The sequence below is a fragment of the Mugil cephalus genome, chromosome 8 (genome assembly GCF_022458985.1).
Source record: "Mugil cephalus isolate CIBA_MC_2020 chromosome 8, CIBA_Mcephalus_1.1, whole genome shotgun sequence".
Lineage (NCBI taxonomy): Eukaryota > Metazoa > Chordata > Actinopteri > Mugiliformes > Mugilidae > Mugil > Mugil cephalus.
The window spans coordinates 23,863,564-23,882,031 of record NC_061777.1 but is presented as its reverse complement, the minus strand read 5'-3'; the positions used below and the strand labels follow the sequence as shown (position 1 = coordinate 23,882,031).

The window sequence follows — 18,468 nt, the reverse complement described above, 5'->3', positions numbered from 1 at the left end:
TTTCAACTTACAGCTTATTATTGCTGTAAGTCATTACTAACTTGAATACATACAGTTAACACATCTTCAACAAATTTCAACCACATTAGTAAAGTTGCTGTTTGTCTTTGTCAATATAGTCCAGTGAGCTGCAACAAGACAGTCATTGACTGACAGTCTTCCTGCAGGGTTTGATAGCTTTCACTGTCTGATGATACTTGGGAACCAGGGAAAAGATGTGCCCTGACTCTCCAAGGAAAGCTCTCCTGAAAACACTGACCTAGTATTTCTCACCCCCACTAGTTGTTAAAATGTACTCTCAGTACCACGGAAGGCTCTCCCTATGCTGACATGGTTGAAGTCACCACCTATCAAAAATACTGGGTCTGGAGTTTTTAATCTCCACACTACGGAGGGGTAGCTGCTGAGTGGCAGACGTAGCCCAGGCTGAGGATGTGTACAGCAGTCTGGATGAAAGATCTAAATTCCCAGGGGACATGGAGTGGTCTGCATCTGATAGGAAGTGACTCATGTTCAGGAAGGCATGACAGTCTGGACGTCAGCACAACAGCTTTGGTTTACATTGGAGCAAACATGACCTCCACGCTCATTCAGTGACCACTCGGTTTGCTTAGCAAAGCATATGACCAAACAATTAACACAATCTCTGCTGGATATGTGGGGCTGACCAATAAAGTCACTTTAAGTTTACACAGATCCAGCATATCATTATGTCCACCTTCCTAATATTGTGTAGGTCTTCCTTGTGCCTCCAAAACAGTTGTGATTCATCAGAGAATGGACGTGGGCCTTCTGAGGGTGTTCTGGGTGTCTGGTAACAGGATGTTCTTAGTGCGGGAGGTCAGGTCAATGCCATGTGCTGCTTTTCATGTTTTTTGAGTTATTCCTAAAGCCTCTTTGTGTGTGTGTCAGGCTGCATCCTGCTGGGGATGGCTGCTGCCATCAAGGAGCATCATTACTATGGGGTGAGGGTGTCTGATCTGGTCTAGCTGGGTGGTACATGTCTTAGTAACATCCACATAAATGTCAGGTCCAAAGATTTCCCAGCAGAACATTGTATTGTCACAAGATGGTCAATGTTATTTACTTTTCCTGTCAGTGGTATTAATTAATGGTTGTGGCTGATCAGTGTATGGCGGCATTAGTCCAGAATCTTTCCAAGTTTCCTTCCATTTGATCCATTTAAGCAGCACCACGTCACTATACAGTGCCAAAACTGAGAGCTAGATCTGAGGTAATGAACACAGCAAAGCATTTGGCTGCAATCAGAAATAGCAATTTTGGCCAGTGCAATTGAATCCGCCCTGTATACGGTGTCAACAGTCATCCAGTATTTATATATTTGCATATTCTATATAGGGTCACGTGGTTTGGAGCCTATCCCAGCTAACACACAGAGACAAAGAATCACTGACACTCTCACATCTTGCCTTCAGCAATACAGAGTGGTGACACCTCATCGACGTTCACAGCTTGCTCTGGTGCCCCCAAGTGGCCAACAATGTAATTAATCGCTTTAAAGTCGAGTCTCAACAACTCTTCAGTATGAACCCAACACTGATTCCCTGCAGATTTTGACTCTACCATCATTCAGCATAGACCCCCCACCACAATTTTAGCAGCTTATCTGCTGTTTCCTGTGTTCATTGGTAAAACCCAAAGAAGCCCAGCTGCCACTCCAACAGACTTCATTCCCATTTCCTGATAAAAGCTCCATTGGTTCTCCACAGCTGCTTCGGGCTTCATGGAGCTGCAGGCAGAGGCCCAAAACCTCTAGTGTGTGTGTGTGTGTGTGTGTGTGTGTGTGTGTGTGTGTGTGTGTGTGTGTGTGTGTGCGTGTGTGTGTGGTGATTGTGAACAAAAAGTCCTTTAGAATCACATCCGGAGACGATATTACTATTGAGATCCTTTATACTTTGAAGAAACCATTCTTGAGTTATTTTCCACTGCCACTGCACAAAACCTGCAACTTAATAAAGCAGAGCAGGCCTTCAATTTGAAGTCACGTTTTGGTCACCATTGTACCTGGATACATGCATGCAGGATGTATGAATTGGATTTACTTATTGAATTTATCTTAACTCAATTTCCCTCACACCCATTAAAGTGCTGTTTCGTTTCAAGAGAGCTGGATGAATAGGAACTGATTTTGATGAACGCTATGATGATCACTCCATTCAGGCCAAGTAAGAAGGAAATAAAATACCTTGGCCGTTAATCAGTGATGAAAAGGGAATAGAATGACATTATGTTCAATAAAAATATATTTTTGGCCCTTTGGGTCCCTGAAAGGACAATAGAAGCATCTGAAATATGAAGCTATAGTGTGAGTGTAAAATATACTACCTCCTTTCCCGGGAATGGGAAGTAATTTGCTCTGTTCCTTAATCTCAATTTGTTACACTGATTTAAACTCGAGAGGGAATAAATTGTGGGAGGTGGTAAAGGTCACTGTGACAGAATCCAGGATGACTTTCTCAGAATAAGGAGAATGGTAGTTTCTGATTCACAAAGTCAGCGTTCTATTCATTGTGGGCAGAGTGGCTCCACACTGTAGATCAGTATGACATCACAGATTGAGGCACCGGCTCTTTACTTTGCTTCAGGATAGAGTCATTCATTCCGCTTATTCTGATGCATTATAACCCAAAATGTCAGTTCAGTGGAACTCCCAGTGGGATTTCTATTTTGTGTTCTGTGTCTGTGAGTGCTATGAGCTGCCTCTGCAGAAGTCAGCTGTAGCAGTAGAGGAATTTGAATATTTAACTTTCTGAAAGTTAGAAATTGAGGTCTGAGTATGACTCAGCAGATGAAGAGAATCAAAACCACTTGACAACCAAAGTGAAAGAAAGTCACCAGGGTGACATTTAGGATTAAAACCATTGCAGGTTCAATTGCCTGTACTAGCTAAGCTTATCATACATACTGGAAACAGTGTGCCTCTGTCCAAACAAAATATCCCATTACATTTTTCTTATGTATTTAATATGTTCAACAACCAAAGTATGAAATGGACACATTGCAGGCTCAGAGGTGCTCAACAGTGGAGCTACTTCTTGGCCATAAGCGGTAACTTTCAACTGATTACCTGTTACCTGTCAGCACAAAGTAATTATAAAATGTCAGTGTAAGACAGCAACTGGTATCCACTTTCCACCACAGCGTTTTATAGCTGCTGGTTGATGTTACATTCAGACAAAGCCAGACCCTCCAAAAAGAATGGACTGATCAGAAGGTGGCACTGATCTTTAGAGGTAACTCACCTCAATAACAATACCATTTACTGCAAGGCAAACCTTCTTTAATATGGGGGACATCCTGGACAAGTCTCCAGTCTATCAGAGGGCCAGTTTAGCCAATTTATCCAATTTAGAATCACCGGTGAACTTAACAAGGAGGTCTTTGGAGGGTGGGAGGAAACTGGAGTATCTGGAGAGAACCCACGCCGACACAGGGAGAACAGGCAAACTCTACACACAAAGGCTCCAGCCGCGAACCCACAACCTTCTTAATTGAGAGCACTAACGTACTTAGAGAGGAGGACATTAAAATTTGATGCACTAAAAACAGACGCTTTATACCACTGAGTTGGCTAAATGTACATCTTCTACCAACTTAAAGCAGTTGCTCACATCTGAGGGTCTGTGCTGTTACTGTGGAATATTGAACTGTACACTAAACTTTTACAACAACGCTCGTCTGGTTTGAGCTATGGCTAATTCATAGTGATGTCACATGCTGGTGTGATTTAAAGCCTATGAAGTACAGAAGCTTTCAACAGACCCAGAACTAGAGGCCAGATAGACACACACTCATTCAGATCAGAGGCAAATTCACGTCGAAGGCATATTCAGTTCGAAGTTCACTTTGAAGACAAATTAACTGACACAATTAGCTGACCAAAGCTCAGAACATCCTGCAGGTCATTCGAGGAGAGAAGGGCTGCCCTTCAAAGTGAAGCGAAGGCCTTAAGGAAACAGCTGGACGCACAGCAAAACGGCGAGACTAAAGAGAAGAAGAGCCTCTAATGGCAGCAGGACAAAACCTCTCTGCTGGAAAATGGAGAACGCTCTGAAGAACACTGAGCAGCAGAGTTGCTACTACATCAAGAGCATGGCAACCTCAAATTGCAGCAGGAGAAATCTCCCTGCTGGGAGAAATGGAGGAATCCACAGTTCTCCATGAGAATCAGCTTAAAGAGCTGCAGGACATCAACAACAAGCTTGCGGCCTCTCTGCAGAATGCTGAGCAGTAGATGGAAAGATGTCATGCAGAAGGGCAACAGGACAAGACAACCTTCCTTCTGGCAACAGAAGACCTCAGGCAGATTCTTGAATCTAAGGCTCCACGAGCTCCACGAGGTTTCTGCTTGAAAAAAAAAAAAAAGAAGAAGAAGAAGAAATGAAACCTCACATACATACAAGCACTCTCACTCGCACACACACACAGCCGTCCGAGGGGATCTCTCTTTGAATTGCCTTTTCTGAGGTTTCTATCCTGCCCTGACCCTTATGAGCTTAAGGGAGAGCCTTTCCTCATCTTCTTCGAGAGCTTGGGCTGGGCCACTGATCTGGAACTGTAAGGCACTCTGAAACACCTGTACCAATGAAAAAGCAAACAAATAACAAAATATATTTATGAATGAATAATTTCATGTTTGATTTTTGACTGATGTTGAATGTTTAGGAATTGTTTGTTTTATGGGCAGATTACAATAATGATTGTAATTATTTCATGTCAGCCTCTATGTCTCTGTATCTGGGAAGAAATGTTTGAGGGTGGAGTGAGTTGCCAGTTTTTGCCCTCGAGCAAGGCCCCTAACCCTCCCAAGCTCCCTGATGGTTGCCCACAACTGCGAAATGGTGCCCACTTTCCCCAGCATGCTCACTACATTATGTCTGTATGAACAGACGGGTTAAATTCAGAGGAAAAATCTCAGTGTGTGTAAACTGTAAAAGACAATAAACTTCTTTGTTTACTTATTGCCGTGACTTCCAGGTCTCGTGTGAGCTATTAAAAATGCTGTCCAGAGAACTGAGACTTGACCCAAGCCTCAACCTCAGTTCTGCATCACAGGCTCCAAAAACCACAGAGGAAGATACTGTATGAGAAAAAGTCCCCACCATGCCAGAATCCAACAAGGAGCAAGAGATACATAGCAGATAAGGTCAGATGCCCCTTGTAACAAAAGCCCAGAGCCCTCACACTGTGTCACATTGGAAGAAGCACTTGAAAATATCACTTTAAGGAGTCTGTCAGAGGATTTTAGAGACTCTGACAATATAAGGCAAGAACATGCCCCCACTGACAACAGTGTTGAAAGGCAGGGGCACAGGACCTCTGTTTGGAAGATGTACTGACGCCTCAGCTTGAAGCCCTCACCACAAGCAAAATAAGACCTGCAGCATGAAGTACAGCAGCCGTGCATGATTCAACCTGATCATGTGCTGGAAAGCGTTTTTAATATGTGGCTATAAAGGAAGCGACGCACTAGACTTCTGCACTCTAGTTTCCAGCAAACTGCTCTTAAACATGTGTCAAGCTAGCTTTCATTGGAAAGAACACCATCGTCTTTATTGCCCCGAAGCCTACACCATCTGCTGCATCGCAAATCTGAAAGAATGCAATATCAAGTGAGGATGTCAGTATTGGTGTGTTGATATTAGAAGCGGTTACAAGACCTCGAGCAAGAGAAGTGAGATGTTCTGTAGAGAAGTGAAAATACAATGTTTTATCCTGGTAGCTTAGTGAGTATGACAAAGCAAAAAGGCTTGATATAAATACAGATCCAGGGCACCAGAAGTTGCTGAAATGTTCATAAATTTGTAATAAGGTTTCTGTGCTCAGCATGCAGAATACTACACCCTGAACTGAACAGTATTTGCTGTATGTGTTTCAGCCAAAAACCAAAACTAAATAGTCATGATCTTTAGGCACCTTTTGGTAGTAAAGTCAGTAAATAAAATACATTATTTCAGGGGCATTGGCAATACCGATGTGGGAAAAGTGGGTACTTGCCCTGGATCTCTAGATCTTCAGGCTCCTTGTAGGCTCCAAAGTCAGTGAGCCTATTCAACTGTGGTAGTTGAATCATGTGGAAAATTGGTTTGGTAATGCAGCACGTTGAGCTAAATCACATTGTAGGGGCCTTAATCAGAGCATTTAGATCCACTTTAGCAACTAGGTTACAGTCTCCGGTAAAATGATTTCTTAAATGTCACGTAAATGAGGCACTTAATTTTCCATAACCGGCGCACAGAATTAGAGAAACCTGGAGTCCAGAGGTAGATTTCTCCTGGAGAATGCTTTAAATCTGATTGTAGGAGTGCACGTCACCATCTGCAAGAACAGACTGCAGAGAAGCAGAGACATCATGACAATGTGTTTAAAATAATTCCAGACAAATTGAGGCAGTTTTTGTGAAAGTGAGCAATTGCAAAGTGTTTTATTTTAAGTGCACTTGAGCACGCAGAAGTTCCAAGATGAAGTTGGAGGTAGGCGAGAAATCAGATTTCTGTTCTGCTGCATGTAACCTCAAATAAGATGCGTAATCTAATATCTATGAGTAACCAGGTTACTTAGATTATGTGAATGTAAATGTCTGAAATGCTGCTGCTTCTGTGGAAAGGCTCTGAATTAAAGTCTAGTTTTAAGGACTTTATATCTGTTTTATTGCTCTCACAATAGTGCATTTAATTATGTACAGCTTTTCTTTATCAAACTACCATCAAATAATTAACTGATTTGTGCACAATGCACGGGCTGTAGGTGAAACTGGATTCATGGGGGGCATATAATTAGTTTGATTTTTCAGTGCTTGGTGTGTGTGTGTGTGTGTGTGTGTGTGTGTGTGTGTGTGTGTGTGTGTGTGTGTGTGTGTGTGATTTCTAAAGAGGAACAGCATTTCTATGCTTGAAAGCAACATAAAAGATCAAATACAGCAAATGAGACAGTCACTAACATTGCCAGCAGGTGGCGCTGGGAGACAGGTCAGCTGATATCTTTTCCATTTGTCTTTTGTTTTGATTTCATAAAGTCACTGTGATCACAGCCAACTACTAAACAACGTCCATATGTTTATGTAATGCCAGACTGTCTGTATATCTGTTACTTTCCTGTTACGTGTTATTTATTTTTCCTTTTTCTATTTTAATTATGGATACGTGTGTGTTTAAATGTTCATCTGGGTAAATTCACAAGGGCCTTCTGTTCTAAGTGTCGCAAAAAATCTAATTTCACTTAAAGAAATTTAAGACAGACGTGGTTAATGGGGCAGGCTGTTGACGCGTGAAACCACATTTCCCACAACACCTTGCGCTGACAATACGGAAAAGAGTTCGGTAAGTGTCTCTTCCTGAAATGAAAGTGACTTACCTGTCACCGTAGCGTTTGTGGAAGTTCTGCTTTGTGTTTATTTTGTAAATATTCGGGGTTTGTGAATGAGGTACACAACTGTACGTTTTTTTTAAAGACGTCAAATTCCGGACTTCTACGCGTATGTTAGAAGAGATAACTTCCTTTACAAGACTCTGTTTGAAAAACATGCGAATTTAAAGTCTCCTCGTCTAGAGAAGAGACACACACCTGCCATGACAGAAATGAGGGCCTGTAATGAATCTATTAGCTACACTTTAATACGGCTTTATGAGGAATTATGTAGGAATTTCCTGCTTAATTGCACAAGGGATAAACAAATGGGGAACTGAATGTGTGCAGTGGTGCCTCTTTTCCATAAAGCAGTGATCTTTATCCACTGGTTGTTGGACAAGTTTTAAAACGCCAAACAAAAGTGTTTATGTTCTTTATTTAGTGTTTTATTTCCTATACATCTAAAGCTGAACGTGTGCCATGTCTTGTACAGGCAGCATATGAAGGAGGGTGGCCCCTCGTCACCCAGCTGCTCCCCCTCCACCTCTGACCACTTCCCTCTCAGCCGCCTCAACACAGCTGCATGTGGAAGTGAGACTTGGCACGAACCACGGAAACACGAAGTGAGTATGCACAGCGCCTTGTAGTGTAAGTCAAATACTGACCAGGGGGGATTCATGAAACAAAACAATAACTCCTACGTCACCATGCGGAGTTAGGTTCAGGTGTTACAGAGTGGGAAGTGGTACAGCAGCTGTGGACGAGGTAAGACATGTCACACTGGCTCTCTGATGACTGATGACGGAGAATTAGTTTAGATTGTCATTCATTAGCTGAATGCACTTATTTAGCAGAAGTTAATTTCATTTTAACATGCTTTAGTGTTTTACGGTAGTTGTTTTGTTAACACTAACGTGCCACTATTCTTTTGAGCTTATAGTTTTTGTGGATATAAAATATAAGCATTTCTATAATTAAATCGATTTCAAAAGCGCACACTTCTGCTTGACCAGCTTTCAATTTGACATTTATTGTCAGCCTTTGACATTTTGTCAACATTTGAACTTTTGAATCAGCGCTGACTAGGCAGTGACTAAATGTACACGACTTCTCGCTCGCTTTCACCTCTGATTGAGTTCTTTTTGATGATTCAGTCGGCAGGTCTCCCCAGGATGAGGTCCATCGTGCTCTTCTACGCGTGCTACCTGCTGTGCCTATGCCTGAGCGTGGCCTGTGTGGCGTGCGTCTGCGTGTGGAGCAGGCATTGGCGTGGCGGATTCGCCTGGGACGGCACAGCCCTTCAGTTCAACTGGCACCCTGTCCTGATGGTGACCGGTCTGGTGGTGGTGTACGGCAACGGTGGGTGACTTTCGACATCATGCAGGGATTCATTTCTGCTTTTCACTTCTGTCTTTCATTCAGGCAGTTCGGCACTATGAAGGTAATTACACCTTATAGCTTTTGAAGAGACCTAGCGTATAATTTGATGCATCATTTCAGGGACGTGAAAGTGAGGTAACGTCTGTAGTGATTGCTTTGTTACACTGTCGTGGTTGCAAGTCACATTTTTTTCATAAATGTCCATTAAATGAAAGAAGACGCCTTTGTGCCACAAAATACAATGCCTCTGCTTCATGAAACACAATGTGCTGCACATTATATTGTAATCTGGGCTAATGTTTACCACTCTCTTTTAGGAGCACGTGTCATTGGTTAAATAATAGGAACTTCACACTTCTGCTAAAATGGTCCTTTGATTTGAAAATCTCTGTAGCACATTGGTGCCCAAATTAGCACATTTCACTGTGTGAAAACCAGGTGCATGCTGGTGTAATAAAGTTTATCATGGTAACTGTTGGTGTGTGCACTAATTGCCTCCATCCAACACCCAGTAAAATGCAAGCTTTTCTAATCCCTAATCATTGCTTGATTATTTAAAAAGAATTTCTCCATAGATGATATTTAAAAGTTTCTGTAAGGCTCTAACGTTTGCTGCGTGATCACTGACCACTGGCAACTCTTGGCTCCAGTCCATGGACGGTACGGGATGGTCACTCAGGCCTCTGCTAGGTTTTCCCAGTGATCATTTGTGATAATACAGTTAAATATGTCAAATCTGCCTAAAAAAAGTGCATTTGTAAAACTGCTGGAAAAACGCCTCCAACTGCAAACGCGATCTATCCATACAAACAACATCTTTCTGTTATGCAATTCATATAAACGGTTTATTGTTCTTGGAGTTTCTAGAGCGTAGAAAATGTGAGTTTTGTTTCCATGATACCATCCCATCTGGAACGTGAAACAAACCTAAGAAGCATGAAAGATTTTTATTTGTCTCATGTAAATCCATACAAGAAGCTTTGGTTGTATGTGCACCGTTAGTCTTGATTATAGTTCTTCTTACAAGCTTCCAAACCATCAAACGATCTGTACGTCATCCCTTGCTAAGTTCATCTTAATACCTAGTTTACGGTTTGGGCGCAGCGTTAAGTTTATCTGCATTTTGGCCGTGCACAGCACATAACCACATGAAGAGGTGTCTGGCCATGTTTACGTCTTCCCAAAAGCTGTTGTAAGGATTTCCATGGTACAGACTTATTACACTTTCTGAGTCTACAGAAGACATTATGCTCCTTTAATCTGACTGAGGTTTCTCACAATGACGCTACATACACTGAATAATTCTGTTGCCTCCTCTTCCCTGCAGGTGCTGTGTTGTACCGTGTCCCTCTGACCTGGGGTCAGAATAAACTCCCCTGGAAGCTCCTTCATGCAGCACTGATGCTCCTCTCCCTGATCCTGTCAATTGTGGGACTCTGCGCTGTCTTTGACTTCCACAACGCCCAAAACATTGCCAACCTCTACTCCTTGCATAGCTGGATTGGGATCGCAGCTATGGCACTTTTTGCCATGCAGGTACACAATTTAAACTGCTTAAACATAGTCACTGAAATACTATATGGAATCATGTTATGTCTTTATCTGTTGCTTAATGTCCAATGTGCAGTGGGTGGCGGGTTTGGCTGTCTTCCTCCTGCCTTGTTCCCCCATATCACTACGTAAACTCCTGAAGCCCGTCCACGTGTGGCTGGGAGGCAGCATACTGTCACTCAGCATCGCGGCCTGTATCTCCGGCATCAATGAGAAGCTCTTCTTTGTTCTGTGAGTGCCGTCTCTCTGTGTTACCTTTGATAAATGTAATTTAAGAGAGATAAATAAAATATTCCTTCGCTTTATATGGGTTTTACTTTCCACAGGAAGGGAAAAACCAATGGAACTCAGCCATACACTTCACTACCGAGTGAGGCTTTGTTAGGAAATTCATTAGGTGTCCTGATTGTTGCCTTCGGCTTGGTAGTCTTCAAGATTTTGTCCAACCACAGATGGCAGAGACCAGACTCCAGGCCTGAGGATATGACTTATGCGGTGAGAACATCAGCATGGAGGATAGTTGGTAATGAAAGAGATTAGGGGGATCTCATTTAATAAAGTGTTTAATAATGATTCAATTCCTTTCACAGCCGTTGCTTCAAGAAGAAAATGATTGAAGGGAAACTAAAAAACCACCGGAGCAGAATCACTGATCACAAGTGGCTGAAGAATCTTTGTTCTGATGTAGCAGCTTCCTGCATGTGTGAGAATTATTTGTCTGTTGTTGGGGTAAATATTTATTTCAAATTATATTTAAAATTGCTGTCTTTGTCCAACGAATAAAGTGTTTTTAATCAATGATATGGCATTTCTTCCTTAATAGGTTGGCTGAAAATGTCCTTTATTACTTTGGGAGAAAACTTAATATTTTTGAGAATATTTTCGGTAAGGAAACCACAGACAGGATCAATTGAAGGAAACAGTTAACATCAATGCAGCATTACAAGATTACAAGGCAGATTAGATATAGTCTGTCGCAGACCTGGTTTATGGAAGAGTGAGATCATCTAATAGAATAACATGGAGTCTGCTCTCTGTCAGCACAGAGTGGCTTGAAAAAGTAGACATTCAGGCAATTTAGCTAGCAATGCAATTTTTCCTTTTATAGTCTTCTGTGGATCTGGAGGTCATGCAGGGACTGTGGCTGTATACGAGGCACTTTGGTTTCAGACTGTAAAGAGCACAGTAACTGCAGGATTTCATTGAGATATTCATGGTTTCCATATCATACATCGGAACGACTTTGTGGTCCCCACATTGGCTCTAGCAGCGCTAGCAGCAACATTTATGAGTATCATATCTGGACATCTGAATGGATTTCTATAAAATGTATGGTCCCCAGATAATGACCTGTATAATCTTTGAGTCCTACCTAGGACTGAGATGGAAACTTCAGTCTGCAACCAATTCCATCAGGTTAATTGGTCAAGAGTTCATTGAATGCACAAAACTAAGATGTAAAGTTGACTTGCTTATGTAGAAAAACAATGAAAAATGAAGGAATTTTGACTCCTTGAAATACTGTATTCCACACACCGTCCCATGGACAACAAACTGCTGATGAAAGATGCTTATTAAATCATCTGAAGTCTACATAAAAAGAATCTGTCAAAATGCCTCTCATCAGATTTGGGGCAGTCAACTGGAAACTGCTTTCATCTTCCCAAGTAAGTAAACTCTCTTAATTTATGTTTTCAGTAGAAAACACTTTAATGCGACATCAGATGAGAGATGGAATCTGGCTCTTCAGGCAAAACATAACAGGACATGAACGTAAAAGTTGGCCAGAGATCGCTGCTGTCACAGTTGACCTTGCTAACAAATGATTTCTTTAGCTCTTTGTTTGTTAAAGCCACAAAACGCAGAAGTAGAAAAAACCCCAGAGGAAGTCTGCAGTGGATGTGTACACCACAAGACCCAACATAGAACTGTGAGAATGAAAGCACTGAAAAAACACTGTCACACCATCATTTTTGGAACCTGCAGTGAGGAGAGGAGAGGTTACACAGTGACACCACCAAACTAATTCTAACAAAAAACATCTTGGTCTGCTCTGGTCTGGTATGGTCTGGTATGGTACTTGGTCTTAACCCTGGAGGGATTGTGAGGTGAGTCACACTATGCAATTCTGAAAAGGATATTCTAAATATTTGGTAATTTTCTTTTTCTGTTTTTCATGTTTTAGTTTTTGCTGAGACTTTTGTGACAATGTTGATTTTTACTCTTCTCCATACATATGGGTCTACAGGGAATGGGTAATCAGCTAGTCTGGCCAAAGGTTAAATAAACCAGCATCTCTAAATGTCTCTAACCGCCGCTTTATTTTGCATATATTCTGTTTAAAAAGAAGAAGAAGAAGAAGAACTTCAGATGATAATAATGGCCATGTGTTGTTGTTGCAGGACCGGTTTGAATCGGTTCGAGAGGCCTTTCCTGCATCTCCTTCCCCCCTCTCTGCCTCCCCATTTCCTGTCACTCTCCACTTTCCTGTCTGTTAAATACCAAAAAAAAAGCCCCCAAAAATAATTAAAAGAAAATACACATTTTAAACTTGACAGCAATTTTAGCAAGTTAATGACCGGATATAATAAGACGAGTCCATTGTATTAAAGGAATATCAACATTCATCAAATTATGAAGAAATTGAAACAGCTAATTCACTTTGACCTCATCGAATATACCAGGAACCAGTCTTTTTATACCACAAGACAAATTTGTCCAATTGGACTTTTTATGTGATCACAGCGAATTTAACAGCATTGGAGGCAGAAACACCACACTTTTCCGTTTGCAATTACAACTTGATGTTGGGAAATAAAAAGAATGATGACCACCATCTAGTTTTGCATGGCTCATATTTCCTAGTACTTAACACAAAGTCCAGCTTGTATTACCCTGCAATACACACCCATACATCCATAAGTTAAAACATGTCTTTTGTATTTTCTTTGGACAGGGCTAAATAATTCTGTTTCTAAACAATATACTGATCTTTTACTATACCTTATTATTATTATTATTTACTGTAGCTGAAAGTTGGTGCTGGTGGTTTTCATGTATCTAGACACTACACACACAGCTCCTTACTGTACATTGCTAATAACTGTTCATGTATGTGTGATGTAGACTCGTGTTTGTTCCGTTTGACTAAAATTGTGACCACTGAGATTTCACCCTGCACTCTATGTCTAGTCTGCTGCACAGAAACAAAGAGGGGAGGATCAAGTGAGTTCACGCAACTCTGATCATGATCAGAAGTCACTGTTTGATGTGCCTTTTTTTCTCGAAAATGAAATGTCTGGCAGCAGTGTAATGACAGTCTCCCATGATGCCGCAGAGTCCGGCCGAACATACGATTATTAAATACCACAAACAGCATGATGAAATCTACACATCCAAGACAAGTGCTGGGGAAGACTTACAACAACGTCAAAGCAGAGAGTCCCGTCTCTTTCCTCTGCTTCTGAAACAAGATTATGAGTGATGCCTTCGGGACATTTCACACTGATTTCCTCCCAAAACAGATGAGTGCTGCCAAAGCTGCACCACAGAGTCACTAATGAGTAGTTTAGGTTATGTTGCGAGGAGAAAACCCTGGATGAAGGCGATATGACTCATCATAAGACTTAAACATATCGTTCCATGAATAAAGTGCTCTTCTTACCCACCGTGTGCTACATTACTTGATAATGACACATGTCAATATGTTTTAGTGTAATAGGACAGAAAATAAACAGTTTTGCTCAATGCTTTGTACTTTATTGACCTTTCTTTTGAATGCATTATATTTTATAGTCAAGATATGTTAATGTTGCATGTTATTTTGTTTAGTTTTACATTCAAGCTTTTCAAACCAAAATTTCTCAGATATGTAATATTGTAATAACTGAGATTATGGCCACTTGGGGGCAGCAGAAGCAAGGCACTGAGCAACATTTCCTTCGGGCTATGTGGTGAAATTACTTGGTCTTAGCATTCAATGTTGTTTATTTGGCAACACATGAATTTTGATCCAAGTTCAGCCAGTCTTTCTCCTTGCACCTCATTTCAATGATGATGACAAATGCTAATTTTTGGTTTGAAAAAAACATGCTCTCGAGTCTGTAATTTTGTGGGTAGTAAAGTAAAGACTTGAAAGATGCTAAAACCCTCCACAGTGCTGAAGGAAACTGCAGCGAGATGGGGAAATACTCGTTGCAGGCTCATAAAACTCTGAAGAAACCAGTGGCTAGCTCTTTCTCCAGTGTGTGAACATATGCAACAGATACAAACTAGAGCTAAAGGTTTCCCTTCATCCTCTCTGTTGGGAGTTCCTAAAATCACCAAGCTAACTGTAGGCCTATGCCTTAATCACAATTTTGTTACCACATATTCTTTGAAGAAGTCTGCTGTAACAATGGTTGTTAAGTATTTGCTGAAGTTTTCTGAAGTAACAGAATCCAATGGTGATGTCATATCTTTGTTCGTTTCTTTCTAGCTTTACAACATGTTTAATTCATGTTTAATACATACTTGTATTGACAACAGCTTCGTGTTTTTTTTGTAAGTTACCCGGCCATTAAGCGCGCTAACTAGCCCCTGTGACGTCATCTAGTTGCCCAACAGTTCTCTAGCAGAAGTCTTCTTACGTGGTTCAGTTTGAATCAGTCAACAATTTAGCTTACAGTTTATTGCAAGCTGTGTCCAAAATGATCTATAAAGGCCCACCCTTATATATGAGATTCTGTAAACGCGTAAAAAAAACATCATAAAAATGTCCCAACGTAAGAAAAAATAAATAGGCAAATTTACAAATTTCCCAATAAATAAATCCACAATTTTTCTAAGTCCGAAATTCCACTGCAGTGTCCACTATGCTGCACATTTTTGGCTCATAGTTAGGGGGTTAGTGAATTTTCCACCGGTCTTACAAAAGCAGCATTCCACAGTCAAGCGGACGCGCACTTTTCCACGTCCCGGACCATCTCATCTGAGGTCATCAAAAAGGTGGGCGTCAGTGGGCGGGGCCACCATCGAGTCCAGTTCCTTAGACATGCATGAAAGGGAGTGGGAGAAAGTTAAGAGAGCTGCAGCTGGAGAAGTAGCTGACTTCAGACTTGGACCCCTGCACGCTGAGCTGCTGTGTGTGTGTGATACTGCAGCTTCAGGAAGGACAGTTTTCAGCGAAAGAGACGAAAAAGTAAGTTCAGCTAGAAAGCTGGAACATATGTGTAGTCACCCAAGGTATAGTCTTTGTTACAGAGTATGTGGTGCACTGTGAGGATGTTTTTGAAGCCTTGTGATGTTACTGCAGGATTTTCACTGGTTTAGTTCTGTGCACAACTGAAAAGTATTTCTTTAAAACTGGTGGAGTCTTTTAAACTTTGTATAAAATTTACGGTGTTTTCATTTGAGCTGTGTGTGTTAAGTAATCTTAGGCATTATATAAATAATGCACATCTTTTCTTTTTTCCAATGTGAGGATTTGTTATTTTTTATCAGAAGAATGCACTTTGATTTTAAGGGAATTTGATTTTTTCCCCCTATGAGCTCTAGGACCATTTTACTGACTGAACAATGACTTGATTGATGGAGAAAATAGAAATACTTTTTGCATCCAAAGTTTGATCAAAATAAAAAAAACACACATGCATGAGTATTTAAAAACATTTTTACAATGTTGGTATTCAAAAAAGTTAGGCCCTTTGCTTTTTGTGTGTTAGTTAAACATACAGTATACCAAAAAGGGCATTGTGCAGAAAAGAAAACCTCCTTCCCTTTTCAATATGTCTACTAGTTCTATGTCTACTAGAACTAGTAGAAGTTCTTTAGCAAAGGGCACGAGAAGAGTGGTTGACATTCTTATAAACTGACATTTTGACCTTTTCAGCCGATGCATAGATCCCCTCCAGCAGCAGGTGGGACTCACGGGTTTGGCACAGAAGCGGAAGCACTATATCTATATAGGACCAAAAAAAGACATTCCTTACAGCATCAAACATTTTTAAAGATGGCTTCACATACCATACATGCAGTAGAGTTCTTTTGAAAATATCCTAATGGGCATGATTACTTTAGTCCAAAAATGTCAGTGTCTCTGAAGAAAAAGGCAGCTCAGGTTTCATATTTCAGGATTTCTGGTTCAGGGGAGTTCTTGACATTTTGTTTTCTTAAAGCAGAAGGGGAGCCAGGACATCCTGGATCTAGTTTGAAAACTGTTGCAAAGAGGCTACAGCTTCGTCCAGTCCTCATCTCTTCTGAACTCTCTCGCATGACAAAACAATAGAGATCATTTTGTTTCTGGAGTGTAAAGTATATAAAAAGTGCGAATGAGCAAACCCAGTTCTGTCGTATATGCGTATAGACCTTAGTTGAATCTTACCGTTTCGGTCCATGCGGATTTTGTAATGCAACGATTTGGCTTGACACATTGTAGGCAGACCTAGAGGCTGCGAGCGTCATTCCATGTGCTCGTTTTGTAATGTGTATGTTGATTCGAGCTTGTGTAACTGCTGCCACGTTACAATGAGGAAAGTTGAAACCCTGCAGCTGATGGATCATCCATGCTCTGCCAGATGTTTTTTACACAAATAAAAGAGTTAGAGTGTAGCCATTGTGCGGGGACACAGCCGTTCATGAGTCATTTTCCGGTCCATCCTGTCCGATCCGTCCATATGTCAGTGTATTTTGTGGGGATTTGATATTACGTCACTCTTAAGGTGTCCAGCTGTCAGATGTACAGGTTTTCCTCAAAGAAAACTATTATCTACATGAAATGATTGATATTAATTGTGGAACAGTTCTGAGAAAGTAATTTTCTCCTTACATTTCCTTTCCAGTTCTATGAAGATATCTGCGATATAGAAAGAATCCCTTTTTTATTTACACAACCAGAACCTATATTAAAAATAACTTATTGCTTAGTTTATTCTCCTGCAACCAGTTCATGCAGAGCATGTGCTGGGGAAAGTGTTGTGTAATTACAATAGTTAAACAGGTGTGTTGAATTTAACTGAATACGTTACCCACCGTTGAGTGGAAATAAGCTGCTCACCTGGAGTTCAAGTTAATAAATGTGCATTAACAGTAACTTTCTCTAAAATCACTGAATTACAGAGCATGTTGAAGATGGATCAATCACACCGGTTGCAGCCTGCCTTGCTGCGACATGTAGTTGCAGTATTTGGGGAGGTGCACGTCAGGCTATACCATAGGCCAAGGCACAAGATTTTGGAGTAACACTTTCTGTCCAGTAGTGAAAATTAAAAACCAAACTTCAGTGTTCATCTGGTCTAGCAGAACTTTTGTAAACACATACTGCCTGCTCCTTCTGCAAATGAAGCCGATGAGAGCCACGAGACTCAACTAAAACTAAAAGTAAATTTGTTGGTTGTAAACTACAGTCTTAAGGGTGCTCCAAAGTTGCATGATTTTTCTCTGGTTTTCTTTAACCTTTGGTCCAGACTTAGTCCCTATGCTCCAAAAATACTGAATCCTACATTTCCCGTAATACAACACAACAGTTTTTATCGTTAGCTACCCCACTTGTTAATACATAGTCTGTTACAAAACTGTAGATTTCCAGCTCAGCTTGAGGTTAAACTGTGGATATGTTCTCTGTTAATGTTAATGTGCTCTGTAAACATCCTTTGCTGTTCCTTTAATTTGATTTATCTGCAATAAACAAGAACACAGCTGCCAAGGAATTTTAATGAGCATTCTTCTCTTTTTGTCATTTTGTCAGCTCCATCCAAAATGCAGGCCACCCAGAACCGACCCTGCTGCACTATCGTCCTGTTGGTGCTGTTAAAGCTGGCTTATGCCCAGTACGAGCACCTCGGCTACCCACAGGGCTACCCTGACGCAGAGCAGGAACTGTACACTGCCCCAGAGCTGGCACCAGACACGCCCAGGATTCAGCTCCGACTGGCAGGAGATAAGAGGAAACACAACGAGGGCCGTGTCGAGGTGTTCTACAACGGCGAGTGGGGTACTGTCTGCGATGACGATTTCACCATCCATTCTGCTCAGGTGGTGTGCAGGGAGCTGGGCTACGTGGAAGCCATCTCTTGGTCGCCATCCTCAAAATACGGGAAAGGAGAAGGTACCTTAAAATAGAATACTTTTTATATTTATTACATGACTAGTAGTGGTTGAACATATTATTTATTAGTGAAATTTGGTACCAGT

The 18,468-nt window shown here is 41.1% G+C and overlaps 2 protein-coding genes across 5 annotated transcripts in view; both read left to right on the top strand.

Annotated features, from left to right (window-relative positions):
• The first annotated feature begins 7,269 nt into the window (after window positions 1–7,269).
• Window positions 7,270–11,100, top strand: LOC125011699 (lysosomal membrane ascorbate-dependent ferrireductase CYB561A3). Of its 4 annotated transcripts, none has more exons than XM_047590957.1 (7): window positions 7,270–7,340; window positions 7,862–7,991; window positions 8,523–8,727; window positions 10,076–10,284; window positions 10,376–10,530; window positions 10,626–10,794; window positions 10,890–11,100. In XM_047590957.1, the coding sequence occupies exons 2-7, from the start codon at window positions 7,869–7,871 to the stop codon at window positions 10,914–10,916; spliced, it is 888 nt and encodes a 295-aa protein (XP_047446913.1). In that variant the 5' UTR covers window positions 7,270–7,340; window positions 7,862–7,868; the 3' UTR covers window positions 10,917–11,100. The 4 variants fall into 4 exon arrangements, with proteins under 4 accessions (XP_047446913.1, XP_047446911.1, XP_047446912.1 ...); XM_047590955.1 differs by lacking the exon at window positions 7,270–7,340 and adding an exon at window positions 7,355–7,444; XM_047590956.1 differs by lacking the exon at window positions 7,270–7,340 and adding an exon at window positions 7,355–7,495.
• A 4,221-nt stretch (window positions 11,101–15,321) lies between these two features.
• loxl2b (lysyl oxidase-like 2b) overlaps window positions 15,322–18,468 on the top strand; it is a 33,762-nt gene continuing 30,615 nt past the window's right edge. The window contains exons 1-2 of the mRNA XM_047592105.1: window positions 15,322–15,478; window positions 18,023–18,382. Coding sequence (XP_047448061.1) covers window positions 18,034–18,382 — 349 coding nt within the window. The 5' untranslated portion in view covers window positions 15,322–15,478; window positions 18,023–18,033. The remainder of the gene's footprint in view (window positions 15,479–18,022; window positions 18,383–18,468) is intronic.

What these genes read in the sequence shown, in the direction of transcription:
- LOC125011699 (XM_047590955.1), top strand. An exon ending in GGTGGTGGTGTACGGCAACG is followed by an intron (nt 8,728 to 10,075) that starts GTGGGTGACTTT and finishes TCTTCCCTGCAG; the next exon opens with GTGCTGTGTTGTACCGTGTC. An exon ending in CTGAGGATATGACTTATGCG is followed by an intron (nt 10,795 to 10,889) that starts GTGAGAACATCA and finishes TTCCTTTCACAG; the next exon opens with CCGTTGCTTCAAGAAGAAAA.